General features: G+C 43.9%; 1 protein-coding gene across 3 annotated transcripts in view; it reads right to left on the bottom strand.

Annotated features, from left to right (window-relative positions):
• Nucleotides 1-670: 670 nt before the first annotated feature.
• The window catches only part of LOC139406845 (serine/threonine-protein kinase TAO2-like), a 49,188-nt gene continuing 31,653 nt past the window's right edge, over nucleotides 671-18,205 (bottom strand). For 2 of the 3 annotated variants that reach the window (XM_071149925.1, XM_071149926.1), the window contains exons 17-20: nucleotides 5,411-5,650; nucleotides 4,931-5,152; nucleotides 4,405-4,587; nucleotides 671-4,215 (exon numbers count right to left, since the gene is read on the bottom strand). In XM_071149925.1, the coding sequence (XP_071006026.1) occupies nucleotides 3,304-4,215; nucleotides 4,405-4,587; nucleotides 4,931-5,152; nucleotides 5,411-5,650 (1,557 nt within the window). In that variant the 3' untranslated portion in view covers nucleotides 671-3,303. The remainder of the gene's footprint in view (nucleotides 4,216-4,404; nucleotides 4,588-4,930; nucleotides 5,153-5,410; nucleotides 5,651-18,205) is intronic. The other variant, XM_071149927.1, reaches the window with a different exon arrangement.

Raw genomic sequence — 18,205 nt, 5'->3', positions numbered from 1 at the left:
CTCAAAACTTGAGACATCTGTGGCATTGTGTTGTGGCAAAACTGCACATTTTAAAGTGACCTTTTATTGTCCACAGCACAAGGTGCACCTGTGTAATGATCAATGTTTAATCAGCTTCTTGATATGTCATACCGGTCAGGTGGATGGATTATCTTGGCAAAGGAGAAATGATCACTAATAGGGATGTAAACAAATGTGTGCATAAAATGAGAAAAGCCTTTTTTTGTGCGTCTGGAACATTTCTGGGATTTTTTATTTCAGCTCATGAAACCAACACTTTACATGTTGCGTTTATATTTTTGTTTAGTGTAATTAGCCTAGCACGCAAAGGCACACAAATGAGTACAAACATCCATCCCTGCAAACAAACTCCACTATCAACTCTCAAATATCTTACAGGAGTGCTGATCTAGGATTAGTTACACCTCTTAGATCATAACAAATAAGATTACATGGACAGGGAGGACTTGATTCTAGATCAGCACCCCTACGGGTCCTGGAGTGGTTTTCCCCCCCAAGTGAATTTCCTTTTAAAAGGATGCACAAAATGTAATCTTTACCTTACATCTTTCATGGTTAGTTCCACCAACTAATGTAGTTTGTGGGCATTCATTTGAACTGACACACAATCCAACCAAGTAGGTACAAATGAAGACAGCATCAGGAAGTCACTTTTCCGTTTTTTTATTTTTCAAAATGACTTGTGTTTCTGTACAACAAATTCTGTAGCAGACCTCCGCTCCACTTTGCATTGAACCTGAACGTAACTTGGCCTCTCTGTACAACAGTTCTATATCCCACCACACACATCCACTCCTCTTTCTATCAGATTCTCGCTCATCCCTGCCCCAACCAACTGAGTTGTAATCTCAATAGTCTTATGAGTCCCTCCCTCATCTCTCCGTTTGCAATGATGTGAAAGGACAGGTTAAAGTGAATTTCCACCAAAGTCCTTTCACCTGTGCTGTGTTTTCTATATGCCGGTAAAGGGGATGAAACAAGGAAAATGAACTTCTTTTGACTATTGAGACCCACCCCTAAGCGTAAATCAGCACTACATATGGACAGCGACAGCACACATTCTCTGTACCAGCAGCTCGGTCTCCATGCCCTAGTCTAAAAATCACAGCCTCTGAAAACGAATCCAGCATGTTCCGTCATGAACAATGTGTAAACTGAAGTAAACGACCCCAGACGTGTCGAGGTAACTTAGAGGTTAGAGTATTGAAACGCACCACTGAAGAACCAATGTTTACCACCCCACCATTCTGTTGTAATGTTGGTGCTGTTCAGAGTTGGCAGTGTGAGTTTAGGAGCCAACGGTAGATGATTCTCTACACATGGGCTCGGTTAGAATACTTTAAAATGGCTCATTCCTTTCTTTTACTTGACTACTGATGAGTGTTAAGGTGAAAGCACAAGAGTGGCGACACTTTGCCTCAATCCAATCCTGTTCTATCCAGAAATAACTTCCAGAAAGGAAGGCGGGAGTTAAGAAACGACAATATTAATATTCCATGTTATTTATAATGTATGCACTTTCTTGTTTTTGGCTGTTTATATATTTTTAAAAGACCAAATAAATTAAACCAACAAATTCAGAGTATTTTTGGTGGGGTGTAGTAGTGTACAAATCAACAAGCTTGGCTGGTCCGTATCAACATGAACCACAAGAAGAGAGGTACAATATGGCACAAAACGTGCTGGATTACAGAGGCTGACTTTAGGAGACACTGTATGGTAGATCTAGAATTCAATATATTGACACATACAGCTAACAACATGAACGGCCCCGTCCACATTTAATACTGGTTCTATAACACTACAACCTTTTGTGGTAATGCACTGCCCAGTAGACTCCGACCCTGAGACCAGAGGGAATGCTTGGGGAAAGGTAGTGTTTTTTCCTTCTCTTTAAAAAATAATAAAAACAATGAACTCATAGCGCTCCATAATAACAGTAACATTGCTCTTACTCCCCACCTAGTGGTCAAAATTGGCAATTAAAACATTTTAAAAAACGTTTTCTTTTAACAAAATTAGTGTGTACAACAAACATTACAACTGCTCTTGTAGTAATAATAATAATAACAATAATAGCAAACATATCTATTTTCCCTCAAAACTATTTTCCAATTTCTATTCACATGGCAAAATTATCATTACTCTACCAGCGTTTCAGAGTTAGTGCTTTTATGTACACTAAGTACAATGTAGGACAAAGATGTTGAACAGTGAACAATCTTCAATTTTACTGTCAAACTTCTGACAGGTATTATATACTTATATGTATTTCTATAAACATGTATGAATAAAAATGCTTTCTGTACAGCACTTTCATGCATTGAACTGTAATAACTGCTTTATGCACATGTACATTACACACACCTACCAGGCTGTGTGTCCAGGAATGGGTCAAGCGTGAAAAAAAACTAAGCGAGCATTCCGCGCTGTACACACACCCCACTTTCAGAATGTTCACAGGGAAATTATTGCTCGGCAGTGGCAGAGTCGTCTTGGGTCAGCCGAGCCACCGGATGGCAGTGTTACATTTGTCATCAATTTGAAAATCCTATTACCAAAAAAAAAAAACTGTTTCTGTAGTTGCCTCTCGAGGTTCAGCTCCTTGCTTCACCACAAATGGACAGTATATGACCCATCATTAACTAGTACGCTTCACGTGTTAGTTTCTGCGTTATTTACATAGTTTACATTGTATTTTAAAGCACCCTCTCAAATAGAGCAGTATCGCCACATCCATTAATTTCTCTCAGTTTGATGTCAGCAGAGAAACCTATTGCTGTTAAAACTCCCCTTTCCTCCCACTTGTATCCCTTCCGTCTGTCTGTGCAGACATAATACTCTATGGTGTCTGTCTACTCGAAAGCAGCTAGTCTGCTCAACTGACCCCTACTGGTGGCCAGGCCAGTCTGACCTTATTGTTAATAGGCCCCCCCCTCATCTAAACCCTTCCCCTGAATTTGTGAGAGATGACCTCTTCCAATAAAAATAATCCCCTTGAACAATAGGAACGGTGGACTTGCTTTGGCCCCACCCTTTGTGGTGGTAAACCTGTTAGCACCACCCCCTCCATCAACAAACACTCTTGCAGAAGAGAGAGCAGGGACATTCAACCCCCCCCCCACCCCACACTACATGGCAGATCTCAAACTACACCCTATTCCTCATACGAGGGTTAGGGTGTCGTTTCAGACGCAGCCTCAAAGAAGGGGCAGGCTTGGTTTGTTCTCTTACCGCGCCCCTTTAAGACCGTGGGGTGGAGCCTATCGTTACCCTTCCCCTTTAAGAGTAGGAAAGGTGGGAGCCATTGGAGATGTGTGAGGTGACCGAGGTGCTCCGACTCAGACCCCCCTCGCCCCCCCCTGCCCCGCCGGGCCCCCCTGAGGCCGTCCTCCTCAGGGGCTGGGGGCTGTTCCTTAGGGCCATCAGGCTGGGGCCCCTGGCCACCAGACCCCCATATCCCCCTCCCTGGGAAGACGAGGAGGAGGAGGAGGAGGGCGGGGAGGAAGAGTAGAGGGAGATGGGTGGTGGGGGAGGCGGAGGTGGCAGGAGAGCCAGGGACTGGGCTGAGGCGTGTTGGGAGAGGTGGTGGTGATGAACTCCTCCTCCTCCGTGGTGGTGGTGGTGGTGGTGTCCCCCCCCACCTCCCCACTCTCTCTCCCTGTCCCTCTCACGGTCCTCACGCTCGCGGCTCTCTCGGTACAGGTGTGGCGTGCTCTGGTGGTGGTGGTGCTGGGGGAGGTAGTGTTGTTGCTGCTGCTGGTGATGATGGTGGGAGGACGAGGAGGAAGATGAGGAGTTGGAGGAGTGGCCTCTACCACTCATGTTCATCTCACTATCCCTCCCCAGGCCGTGAGACGACGTGATCGACTCAGCACGGCTGAACCCTCGACCGCTGCAGCTGTTCTGGCTACGCCACGAAGGGGGCGCCACCGAGTTCTGCACACCGTGGCTCCAGTGGCTCCCGGAGCGAGGGACAGGGCGGGAGGGCCAGCCCCCGGAGCCAGAGGAGGGGCTGGGGTTGGGGTAGCCCTGGTTGAAGGCCTCGGCGGGGATGCCAGTCAGCGCCATGTTGCTGAAGCCAAGACGCATGCTCTCCGAGTCAAAAGCCTCGATCTCCCGGGCCTGGCGCTCCAGTAGAGTACGGATACGCTCTGAACGCTCGTTCTGCAGAGACAGCATCTCTTCCTCAATCTAAGAGAGGGGGGATGCAATAAGACTACAAACTGGTTGTGTCCCAATAATATTTTAAGTGGCCTATCCTTTTTGGTGTCATGTATATTGTACATATTCTCTTGCGCACACGCAACCCCCCCCCCCCCCCCCCCAACACACACAATCCCTTCAGACACCCCTCCACCCAACTCCCTGTCTCATTCTCACCCGCTGTTCCAGCAGGGCCCTGCGGATAGACACCCTTTGCTCCAGGTCATTGGCCTCTCTCTCGTGCTGGGAGTCTGTGTGGATCTTGATCTTGCTCTGGTAAGCGTTCAGCAGCTCCAATTCCTGCTGCAGCTGCATCCGCAACACCTGGTACTCTGCTTCCTGGGTCTCGTCCAATCGCAACTAGAGGAGGAAGAGGGAGAGGGCTGGACGTCAGTAGAGCACAACCTGGTCTAAATGGACAGTTTGGGGAAGTCTACCACTCAAAATGTGGTATTCGTAGTCCTAATTTGTAATTTTAGTAGTTCTAGAACTTAGCATGGACGTAGTAGGTGTTTGTTGAACTGAAACATGTTGGTATACATTTTTGGTGTAGCTGGTTTAATATGTAGGTGTGCAGTTGATAGTGGGTGTGATCTGCAGTGTGTCTTTGTGTGGGTTGTCTCGCCGCGTGTGTGTAGTTGTTCTGTAGTATAACGTCTTCGTAGTTGTCAGGTGTAGGAGAGGTGCACGGTAGGGTCCTTGCCTTACTCACAGCCTGTGTGGACAGCATGTCGTTGATGGAGTGGTCGTACTGCTCGGCCAGGATGGCCAGTTTCCTGGTCTGCTCCTCCTTCAGCCTCTTGAGCACCGCCTTGTGGTCGGCCTTGGGAGTGCTCTCCAACAGGTGGTTCCTCAGGGCCTTGTACTGACGTGTCTGGATCTTACAAGTGTCCTGAAACTGACGCTTGATCTGGAGCTCCTTGGACTGGGAAGAAGTGAGAGAGGGGGGAGTGAGGTAAGAAAGGAGAGAGGGGGGAGTGAGGTAAGAAAGGAGGGGGGAGTGAGGTAAGAAAGGAGAGAGGGGGGAGTGAGGTAAGAAAGGAGAGAGGGGGGAGTGAGGTAAGAAAGGAGAGAGGGGGGAGTGAGGTAAGAAAGGAGAGAGGGGGGAGTGAGGTAAGAAAGGAGAGAGGGGGGAGTGAGGTAAGAAAGGAGAGAGGGGGGAGTCAGGGAAGAAGAGCCTTACCTTGAGGCTCTTGGGCTGCTGGCGGACCTCCACGGTGTGTTTCTGCCGGAGCTCCTGCTCCCTCCGCTTGTTGTACTCCATCTGGTTGGTGAGCTCCGTCTGGTGCTGCGTGCGGATCAGGTCGGCCCGCGTACGCTGCACCGCACCCAGCTGACGAAACTCCAGCTCCTGGGTGGACTCGTGGTGCCTCAGCAGCATGGCACACTCCAGGTCCCTCTGGGTCTGCTTCTTGTTCAGGTCCTGGAGGGAAAAAAAAAAACAGGTATAGGAAGAAAGATGGAGAGGGAGTGAGAGAAGGTGGGAAATGTGTCAAATAAGTGATCACAATACAATTAAGTAGCTTGTCTGTGTAACAAACCCAAACTTCAAAAAAGTTGACACCTACTCATTCAAGTTATTTTCTTCATTTTTACTATTTTCTACATTGTAGAATAATAGTGAAGACATCAAAATTATGAACACATGGAATCATGTAGTGACCAAAAGTGTTTTAGCACACTTGGCATTCTCTCAACCAGCTTCACCTGGAATGCTTTCCCAACAATCTTGATGGAGTTCCCACATAAGTTGAGCACTTGTTGGCTGCTTTTCCTTTACTCTGCGGTCCAACTCATCCCAAACCATCTCAATTGGGTTGAGGTTGGGTGATTGTGGAGGCCAGGTCATCAGATGCAGCACTCCATCACTCTCCTTCTTGGTCAGATGGGACTTACACAGCCTGGAGATGTGTTGATTCATTGTCCTGTTGAGAAACAAATGATAGTGGGTCTAAGCCAAAACCAGATGAGATGGCGTATTGCTGCAGCCATGCTGGTTAAGTGTGCCTTGAATTCTAAATAAATCACTGACTGTCACCAGCAAAGCACACCCACACCATCACACCTCCTCCACCATGCTTCACGGTGGGAACCACAATTGCGGAGATCTGTTCACCTACTTTGCGTCTCACAAAGACACAGCGGTTGGAACCAAAAATCTCAAATTTGGACTCATCAGACCAAAAGGACAGATTTCCACCGGTCTAATGTCCATTGCTTATGTTTCTTGGCAAAAGCAAGTATCTTATTCGTGTCCTTTAGTAGTGGTTTCTTTGCAGCAATTCAACCATGAAGGCCTGATTCACGCAGTCTCCTCTGAACAGTTGATGTTGAGATGGATCTGTTACTTGAACTCTGTGAAGCATTTATTTGGGCTGCAATTTCTTAGGCTGGTAACACTAACTTATCCTCTGCAGCAGAGGTAACTCTGGTTCTTCCTTTCCTGTGGCGGTCCTCATGAGAGCTGGTTTCATCATAGCGCTTGATGGTTTTTGCAACTGCACTTGAAAAAACGTTCAAAGTTCTTGACTTTTTCCGGATTGATTGACCTTCATGTCTCAAAGTAATGACTGTAGTTTGTCTTTGCATAATATGGACTTGGTATTTTACCAAATAGGGATTGGCTCAAACGCATTAAGGAAAGGAATTCCACAAATTAATTCCATTATAAGCAACCATCACTCCTGTGTTCCAATGACACAAGTCTCAACAGCAACCGTGAAGAGGCGACTCCGGGATGCTGGCCTTCTAGGCAGAGTTCCTCTGTCCAGTGTCTGTTCTTATTCCCATCTTAATCTTTTGTTTGTATTGGCCAGTCTAAGATATGGCTTTTCTTTGCAACTCTACCTAGAAGGCCAGCATCCCGGAGTCTCCTCTTCACTGTTGACGTTGAGACTGGTGTTTTGCTGGTACTATTTAATTAATCTGCCAGTTGAGGACTTGTGAGGCATCGATTTCTGAAACTAGACACTCAAATGTACTTGTCCTCTTGCTCAGTTGTGCACCGGTCTCTCTCACTCCTCTTTCTATTCTGGTTAGAGACAGTTTGCGCAGTTCTGTGAAAGGAGTTGTACACAGTGTTGTACGAGATCTTCAGTTTCTTGGCAATTTCTAGCATGGAAGTCTTTATTTCTCAGAACAAGAATAGACTGACGAGTTTCAGAAGTTACTTGTTTCTGTCCATTTTGAGCCTGTAATCGAACCAAAAAATGCTGAAAAATCCAGTCACTCAACTAGTCTAAAGAGGGCCAGTTGAATTGCTTATTTAATCAGAACAACAGTTTTCAGCTGTGCTAACATAATTGCAAAAGGGTTTCTAATGATCAATTAGCCTTTTAAAATAATAAACTTGGATTAGCTAATACAATGTGCCATTGGAACACAGTAGTGATGGTTGCTGATAATGGGCCTCTGTATGCCTATGTAGATATTCCGTTTAAAAAATCTGCCGTTTCCAGCTACAATAGTCATTTACAACATTAACAATGTCTACACTGTATTTCTGATCAATTTGATGTTATTTTAAAATGGACAATTTTTTTTGCTTTTCTTTCAAAAACAAGGACATTTCTAAGTGACCCCAAACGTTTGAACGTTAGTGTGTGTGGTGTGCATGGATGCCTGCACGCAGATACGTATTTAGACAATTGCCTTGAGACAGTTGAGACATAGATTATGTACAGTGGTTCATCCTTTAAAAGTTGCAGCATACTGCAGCACAGCTTGCGTGGTGCCACAGAATTCTATGGCAACCACTGATACTATTAGTGGTACTATTTACCACCAGAGGGCATCTTTAATTCTCTCTCTCTCTCTCTCTCTCGGAGAACCTGAGCCCTAGGACCATGCCTCGGGACTACCTGGCCTGATGACTCCTTGCTGTCCCCAGTCCACCTGGTCGTGCTGCTGCTCCAGTTTCAACTGTTCGGCTTGCGGCTATGGAACCCCGACCTGTTCACCAGACGTGCTACCTGTCTCAGACCTGCTGTTTTCAACTCTCTAGAAACAGCAGGAGCGGTAGATACTCTGAATGATCGGCTATGAAAAGCCAACTGACATTTACTCCTGAGGTGCTGACTTGTTGCACCATCGACAACCACTGTGATTATTATTACTTGACCCTGCTGGTCTCTATGAACATTTGAACATCTTGGCCATGTGCTATAATCTCCACCCGGCACAGCCAGAAGAGGACTGGCCACCCCTCATAGCCTGGTTCCTCTAGGTTTCTTCCTAGGTTCTGGCCTTTCTAGGGAGTTTTTCCTAGCCACCGTGCTTCTAAACCTGCATTGCTTGCTGTTTGGAGTTTTAAGCTGGGTTTCTGTACAGGACTTTGTGACATCAGCTGATTTAAGAAGGGCTTTATAAATAAAATTTGATTGATTGATTTTATAGTCTTTTTCTTTTGTAAGAACATAGTATATGGAACTGATTTTAATACATTTGAATGTAATTCGTTTCATTAACCCTCGGTTACATTAGGATGGAACGGAAAATATGGCGCTGTACAATGTGACGGTTGGAGTAGGGTACAGTACCTGGCTATTCAGCTAAAGAATCCCTGTGTCGTGCGGGCAGGCTTGCGAATAAGAATTTGTTCTTAACCGACTTGCCTAGTTAAATAAAGAGCATAACATTTCTGCACCCATATTTTTTAATTCTAGTCTAATCAATACCCAAACGGAGAACATGGAAATAAAAATCTCATTGATTTATCAAGACCAGTCCCCTTGTTTGTCTCAGAGCAGCGCAAAACTAAAATAGCTGTAGACATTTGCTTCAAATCCGGTTTCTTCTAACTTCAATATGCACTTTAAATAAATAAGACCTTCACCTGTCGCCTACGGCAGGCCTAGAGTATATAGAAAAATATGATCTGACTCTCCGCCAAAAATTACATCTGGTTGAAGTTGGAAGTTTACATACACCTTTAAAAACTCTTCCTGACATTTACTCCAACTAAGTATTCACCGTCTTAAGTCAGTTAGGATCACTATTTTATTTTAAGAATGTGAAATGTCAGAATAATAGTAGAGAGAATGATTTATTTCAGCTTTAATTTCTTTCATCACATTCCCAGTGGGTCAGAAGTTTACATACACTCAATTAGTATTTGGTAGCATTGCCTTTAAATTGTTTAACTTGGGTCAAATGTTTCGGGTAGCCTTCCACAAGCCTCACAATAAGTTGGGTGAATTTTGGTCCATTCCTCCTGACAGAGCTGGTGTAACTGAGTCAGGTTTGTAGGCCTCCTTGCTCACACATGCATTTTCAGTTCTGCCCACATATTTTCTATAGGATTGAGGTCAGGGCTTTGTGATGGCCACTTCAATTCCTTGACTTTGTTGTCATTAAGCCATTTTGCCACAACTTTGTAAGTGTGCTTTGGGGTCATTGTCCATTTGGAAGACCCATTTGCGACCAAGCTTTAACTTCCTCACTGATGTCTTGCGATGTTGCTTCAAAATATCCATGCCATTTTTCTACCTCATGTTGCCATCTATTTTGTGAAGTGCACCAGTCCCTCCTGCAGCAAAGCACCCCCACAACATGATGCTGCAACCCACTTGCTTCGCGGTTGGGATGGTGTTCTTCGGCTTGCAAGCCACCCCCTTTTTCCTCCAAACATGACGATGGCCATTATGGCCATTTGTGTCATCAGACCAGAGGACATTTCTCCAGAAGGTACGATCTTTGTCCCCATGTGCAGTTGCAAACCGTAGTCTGGCTTTTTTATGGCGGTTTTGTAGCAGTGGCTTCTTCCTTGCTAAGCGGCCTTTCAGGTTGTCGATATACGACTTGTTTTACTGTGGATATAGATGCTTGTGTACCCGTTTCCTCCAGCATCTTCACAGGGTCCTTTGCTGTTTTACTGGGATTGATTTGCACTTTACGCACCAAAGTACATTCATCTCTAGAAGACAGAATGTGTCTCCTTCCTGAGCGGTATGATGGCTGCGTGGTCCCATGGTGTTTATACTTACGTACTATTGTTTATACAGATGAACCTGATGCCTTCAGGCGTTTGGAAATTGCTGCCAAGGATGAACCAGACTTGTGGAGATCTACCATTCTTTTTTTGAGGTCTTGGCTGATTTCTTTTGATTTTCCCATGATGTCAAGCAAAGAGGCACTGAGTTTAAAGGTAGGCCTTGAAATACATCCAATTGACTCAAATTATGTCAATTAGCCTGTCAGAAGATTCTAAAGCCATAACATAATTTTCTGGAATTTTCCAAGCTGTTTAAAGGCACAGTCAACTTAGTGTATGTAAACTTCTAACCCACTGGAATTGTGATAGATAATTTCACTTATAATTCACTGTCTGTAAACAATTGTTGGAAAAATGACTTGTGTTATGCACAAGTAGATGTCCTAACCGACATGACAAAACTATAGTTTGTTAACAAGAAATGTGTGGAGTGGTTGAAAAACGAGTGTTAATAACTCCAACCTAAGTGCATGTAAACGTCCAACTTCAACTGTATAGAGGATTGGAGAACTCTAAATGAAAAGCAAAAGCCGCCTCATGGGTCTCCCGGTGGCACCTGGCACGGGTATCTGGAGCAACGCTTTTTACAGACAGCTGTGCCACTGGGGAGGCCCCATCCACAAAGTATCAAAATACAGAGAGGTGTTGGTAAAGATATATTGTCTTGGCAAAGGTATATTGTCCAGGTCAGGATAACCAAAACATTTCTTTATTAAAGACAGAAAGAATGTTGGTACTTTTGATCCAAAGCCATGAATGAGTGAGTCACTCAGCTTTCTGTAGGTGCCACTAACTTGATAATATATAACGATATTTGAGGTTATTTCGTTTTCAAAAAACTAAAGTGAGCGATTGTAATCTGAATAAAGGCCAAAATAATATTTGTAAAGGCCAAAACATTGATTTCCGTTTTTAGAGGGAGAGAAACGCTGGGCCAATTGTGTGCCGCCCTATGGGACTCCTAATCACAGTCAGATGTGATAAATAATAATAATACTTTTGGTCTTATTACTTATTTTGTCTTTTCTGGTCAATTAAACTGAAATTCCAACCAATCATGGTCGGTTGTGATGCAGCCAACCTAACTAAGAAATGCATTTGACGATAGAATTCTCCCCCTACCCTCCTAGACAAACAAGTCTATTGTCCAGCTACCTGCCAATAGCCATAATGGCGCTGTACAACGTGACCGTGTGTGTTTGAAAGAGTATTTTCCAGTAAACTACAATTTGTTTACCTTCATTAGACAACTTTGTTACAATATTTCTATAATTCAGTGATAATATTCCCCTAGTAATTAATTACGGATCCATAACTAAATCAACATCTGCATTTAGAAGACTATTTTTATCATTATTTTATTCACAAAAACATAAAGCTGGCATTATTAGTTACATTGTTTTAGTTTGAACGTGCAGACTGGCACTAAGAACAGCGGGAACGCTTCCCTAGTCAGCACCAGTATTAGTGCAACACCCCCTTAAAGTGTTGCTCTGTGCTACCCAGTGTGGCGGCCACTCGGGAGCCATGACCAATATATATTGTCCTGCTAATAACAGGGTTAATAATACATCTGTGAGAATATCCAAGGGGATTTTATATACATTCTTAATGAATAATAATTGCTTTGTTTAAAAAAACATATATTTTGGAGATGATTTATTTACTAATTTGTAAATAAAGCTAGTTTGTTATTTGGAATGATTTATTTCTGTTTTTAGAGGGAAAGAAACCAAAAATCTACAGTCATCACACGGGTCTCCCAATCGAGACCGGCACAGGTATTGAACCAGCATCTGTAACACAGCTTGCACTGCAATGCAGTGCCTTAGACCATTGCGCCACTCAGACGCTGTACACTGTGACCGGTCGGGAGTGGGCTACACTACTACAGTAAGAGAAAAATAATCCTAACAAAATAAAAAAACCTTAGTCTAATAACACTTTTAGCAAGTAATACTGAATTTCGTTCACAATTATCCATTTCTATTTAGGTTTATGTCACCCATTCACTGTCAGACACACAGTAGGACCCAAAAGCATAAATCAGTGCTCTAACTCCCTCTTGCCTGGTCTGGAGCAATGAAGTTACCCCTAATTACTGCGGGAGAGGGGTTAGAACACTGATCATGCTTTTGGTATTTAACCCCTTTGTTATGGCAAGCATAAACAAGCTCAGGGGTAAAAAAATAAGTCACATGCACTCACTGTGTGCAATAATTAACATGATTTTTGAATGACTACCTCATCTCTGTACCCCACACAAACAAATACCTGTAAGGTCCATCAGTCAAGCAGTAAATTTCAAACACAGATTCAACCAGGGGTTTTTCCAGTGCCTCGCAAAGAAGGGCACCCATTAGTAGATGGTTATAAAAAAAAAGCAGACATTGAATATCCCTAGCAGCCTAAAGTTTGCCTCGCTCTGGTTTTACTTAAAGTTGTAATATGTAACTTCTTGGGTGCCTGACCAAATAAAAGATCCCTGACCAAATGTTATTCTAATTGAAAGCAAGTTCTAGAAGCGGTAGATCTGTGTGCCATTTCTATGCTTCCGTTATTAAGTTTTGTTTTTGCGTCTTTTACTTTCGATTTTGTACACATTTCAAACAGGTGAAAATATATTTCTAGTTATTGAAAATATATTACATACTGTTGCCTTTGGAAAGTATTCAGACCCCTTGACTCTTTCCACATTTTGTTATGTTAGAGCTTTATTCTAAAAATGGATTAAATAAAAACTATTTCCTCAGCAATCTACACACAATACCCCATAATGGCAAAGCAAATACAGGTTTCAAAATGTAAAAAACAAAATAAAAAAAAAACAGAAATACCTTATTTACATAAATATTCAGACCCTTTGCTATGAGACTTGAAATGTAGCTGAGGTGCATCCTGTTTCCATTGATCATCCTTGAGATGTTTCTACAATTTGATTTGAGCCCACCTGTGGCAAATTCAATTGACTGGACATGATTTGGAAAGGCACAAATATATAAAAGGTCCCACAATTGACAGTGCATGTCAGAGCAAAAAATCCAGGAGGTCAAAGGAATTGTCCGTAGAGCTCTGAGACAGGATTGTGTCGAGGCACAGATCTGGGGAAGTGTACCAAAATATTTCTGCAGCATTTAAAATCCCCCAAAACATAGCGGCCTCCATCAATCTTAAAATGGAAGAGCCCTAGTGTTCCTCTGTGGAGATGGGAGAACCTTACAGAAGGGCAACCATCTTTGCAGCACTACACCAAATCAGGCCTTTTGAGGTAGAGTGGCCAGACGGAAGCCACTCCTCAATAAAAAAGGCACATGACAGCCCACTTGGGAGTTTGCCAAAAGGCACCTAAAGACTCATGAGAAACAAGATTCTCTGGTCTGATGAAATCAAGATTGAACTCTTTGGCCTGAATGCCAAGCGTCATGTCTGGAGGAAACCTGGCACCATCCTTAAAGTGAAGCATGGTGGTGGCAGCATCATGCTGTGGTGATGGTTTTCAGCGGTAGTGACTAGGAGACGAGTCAGAATTGAGGCAAAGGTGAACAAAGCAAAGTACAGAGAGATCCATGATGAAAACCTGCTCAGGACCTCAGTCTGGGGCGAAGGTTCACATTCTAACAGGACAACAACCCTAAGCACACATCCAAAACAACGCAGGGGTGGCTTCGGGACAAGTCTCAATGTCCTTGAGAGGCCCAGCCAGAGCCCTGACTTGAACCAGATCTAACATCTTTGGAGAGACCTGAAAATAGCAGTGACTCTCCCCCATACAACCTGACTGAGCTCGAGAGGATCTGCAAAGGATAATGGGAGAAACTCCCCAAATATACAGTGGGGCAAAAAAGTATTTAGTTAGCCACCAATTGTGCAAGTTCTCCCACTTAAAAAGATGAGAGGCCTGTAATTTTCATCATAGGTACACTTCAACTATGACAGACAAAATGAGAAAAAAAATAATATTTTATTTGCAAATTAGGGTGGAAAATAAGTATTTGGTCACCTACAAACAAGCAAGATTTCTGGCTCTCACAGACCTGCAACTTCTTCTTTAAGAGGCTCCTCTGTCCTCCACTCGTTACCTGTATTAATGGCACCGGTTTGAACTTGTTATCAGTATAAAAGACACCTGTCCACAACCTCAAACAGTCACACTCCAAACTCCACTATGGCCAAGACCAAATAGCTGTCAAAGGACACCAGAAACAAAAATTGTAGACCTGCACCAGGCTGGGAAGACTGAATCTGCAATAGGTAAGCAGCTGGGTTTGAAGAAATCAACTGTGGGAGCAATTATTAGGAAATGGAAGACATACAAGACCACTGATAATCTCCCTCGATCTGGGGCTCCACGCAAGATCTCACCCCGTGGGGTCAAAATGATCACAAGAACGGTGAGAAAAAATCCCAGAACCACACGGGGGGACCTAGTGAATGACCTGCAGAGAGCTGGGACCAAAGTAACAAAGCCTACCATCAGTAACACACTACGCCACCAGGGACTCAAATCCTGCAGTGCCAGACGTGTCTCCCTGCTTAAGCCAATACATGTCCAGGCCCGCCTGAAGTTTGCTAGAGAGCATTTGGATGATCCAGAAGAAGATTGGGAGAATGTCATATGGTCAGATGAAACCAAAATATAACTTTTTGGTAAAAACTCAACTCGTTGTGTTTGGAGGACAAAGAATGCTGAGTTGCATCCAAAGTACACCATACCTACTCTGAAGCATGGGGGTGGAAACATCATGCTTTGGGGCTGTTTTTCTGCAAAGGGACCAGGACGACTGATCCGTGTAAAGGAAAGAATGAATGGGGCCAAGTATCGTGCGATTGAGTGAAAACCTCCTTCCATCAGCATGGGCATTGAAGAGGAAACGTGGCTGGGTCTTTCAGCATGACAATGATCCCAAACACACCGCCCGGGCAACGAAGGAGTGGCTTCGTAAGAAGCATTTCAAGGTCCTGGAGTGGCCTAGCCAGTCTCCAGATCTCAACCCCATAGAACATCTTTGGAGGGAGTTGGAAGTCTGTGTTGCCCAGCAACAGCCCCAAAACATCACTGCTCTAGAGGAGATCTGCATGGAGGAATGGGCCAAAATACCAGAACCAGTGTGTGAAAACCTTGTGAAGACTTACAGAAAACGTTTGACCTCTGTCATTGCCAACAAAGGGTATATAACAAAGTATTGAGATAAACTTGTGTTATTGACCAAATACTTATTTTCCACCATAATTTGCAAATAAATTAATAAAAAATCCTACAAATGTAATTTTCATAGTTGAAGTGTACCTATGATGAAAATTACAGGGCTCTCATATTTTTTAGTGGGAAAACTTGCACAATTGGTGGATGACAATACTTTTTTGACCCACTGTAGGTGTGCCAAGCTTGTAGTGTCATACCCAAGAAAACTCAAGGCTGTAATCACTGCCAAAGGTTCTTCAACAAAGTACTGAGTAAAGGGTCGGAATAACTATGTAAATATGATATTTAAGTTTTTAGCAAACAAATCTAAAAAACTGTTTTTGATTTGTCATTATGGGGTATTGTGTGTAGATTGTTTTTCTCAAACAATTTAATACATTTTTGAATAAGGCTGTAACATAACAACACACACACACACAGGAAATAAAACATAAGTGTCTCGGGTGTAAGGTGCAGAGATGGATTGGGCGAGGCTTAACCTCATCCCCAGGCTCAAATTGCTGGCGCATAAAGCCTGGTAAGGCAAGGGCTTCCTGGTAAGGCAAGGGCTTCCTGTTAAGGCAAGGGCTGATTTCAAGGTTTTACTGTTAACCTACAAAGCATTACATGGGCTTGCTCCTACCCATCTTTCCGATTTGGTCCTGCCGTACATACCTACACGTACGCTACGGTCACAAGACGCAGGCCTCCTAATTGTCCTTAGAATATCTAAGCAAACAGCTGGAGGCAGAGCTTTCTCCTATAGAGCTCCATTTTTATGGAATGGTCTGCCTACCCATGTGAGAGACGCAGACTCGGTCTCAACCTTTAAGTCTTTACTGAAGACTCATCTCTTCAGTGGGTCATATGATTGAGTGTATTCTGGCCCAGGAATGTGAAGGTGAACGGAAAGGCGCTGGAGCAACGAACCGCCCTTGCCGTCTCTGCCTGGCCGGTTCCCCTCTCTCCACTGGGATTCTCTAACCATATTACAGGGGCTGAGTCACTGCCTTACTGGTGCTCTTCCATGCCGTCCCTAGGAGGGGTGCGTCACTTGAGTGGGTTAAGTCACTGACGTGATCTTCCTGTCTGGGTTGGCGCCCCCCCCTGGGTTGTGCCGTGGTGCAGATCTTTGTGGGCTATACTCGGCCTTGTCTCAGGATGGTAAGTTGGTGGTTTAAGATATCCCTCTAGTGGTGTGGGGGCTGTGCTTTGGAAAAGTGGGTGGGGTTATATCCTGCCTGTTTGGCCCTGTCCGGGGGTATCATCGGATGGGGCCACAGTGTCTCCTGACCCCTCCTGTCTCAGCCTCCAGTATTTATGCTGCAGTAGTTTGTGTGTCGGGGGGCTAGGGTCAGTCTGTTATATCTGGAGTACTTTGTCTGTCTTATCCGGTGTCCTGTGTGAATTTAAGAATGCTCCCTCTAATTCTCTCTTTCTTTATCTCTCTCGGAGGACCTGAGCTCTAGGACCATGCCTCAGGACTACCTGGCATGATGACTCCTTGCTGTCCCCAGTCCACCTGGCCGTGCTGCTGTTCTGCCTGCGGCTATGGAACCCTGACCTGTTCACCGGACGTGCTACCTGTCCCAGACCTGCTGTTTTCAACTCTCTAGAGACAGCAGGAGTGGTACAGATACTCTCAATGATCGGCTATGAAAAGCCAACTGACATTTACTCCTGAGGTGCTGCTGACTTGTTGCACCATCGACAACTACTGCGATTATTATTATTTGACCATGCTGGTCATTTATGAACATTTGAACATCTTGGCCATGTTGTGTTATAATCTCCACCCGGCACAGCCAGAAGAGGACTGGCCACCCCTCATAGCCTGGTTCCTCTCTAGGTTTCTTCCTAGGTTTTGACCTTTCTAGGGAGTTTTTCCTAGCCACCGTGCTTCCACACCTGCATTGCTTGCTGTTTGGGGTTTTAGGCTGGGTTTCTGTACAGCACTTTGAGATATCATTTGATGTAAGAAGGGATATATAAATAAATTTGATTTGGTAACAGTGTGGGACTGTTTGGAATTCAGGGGGTGTGGATTTACTGAATGACATGCTAATTAGGCTTGGGCGGTATACCGTATATCAGGGTACTTGATGAGAGTATTGGAAAAAACATCCTGTGGCTGTCAAAACTTAACTATTTCAATACATTTTTAAAATATTTGTAGCTACACTGAACAAACATATGAACGCAACATGTAAAGTGTTGGTTCCATGTTTCATGATGAAATAAAAGATCCCAGAAATTTTCCAGACGCACAAAACGCTTATTTCTCTAAAATTTTGTGCACAAACTTGTTAACATCCCTGTTAGTGAGCGTTCCTCCATTACCAAGATAATCTATCTGCCTGACAGGTGTGGCATATCAAGAAGCTGATTGAACAGGTGCACCTTGTGCTGGGGTCAATAAAAGGCCACCAAAATGTGGTGTCACACAACACAAAGCCACAGATGTCTCAAATTCAACTATAGTTTTCCTTTACAGAAAATTCATTAGTGCAACACATTATGCAGAAAATAGCTTAATTGTCATCAGTAGCAGCCATAGAAGTAAATGAGCTTACAATGAAAAAGGTCATTTTTGCAAGAACGATAATGGCCATCCTATTTCTAATGTTTATCATTCATATTCCCTTGTAAAATGTCCAACCTCACCAAAAATGGCATTCTGTAGCTCATACCTATTCATGTATAACTTTATGACCTGGATTTCCCCATCTTGAAATTAATTTATTAACATTTGCGCTCGTTAACATATTTAGCAAGCAGCCTCTATGGAAATGTGCTATTACTTG

This window comes from Oncorhynchus clarkii, chromosome 4, assembly GCF_045791955.1.
Source record: "Oncorhynchus clarkii lewisi isolate Uvic-CL-2024 chromosome 4, UVic_Ocla_1.0, whole genome shotgun sequence".
NCBI classification, from domain to species: domain Eukaryota; kingdom Metazoa; phylum Chordata; class Actinopteri; order Salmoniformes; family Salmonidae; genus Oncorhynchus; species Oncorhynchus clarkii.
This window is presented reverse-complemented; position numbering and strand designations above follow the sequence as displayed.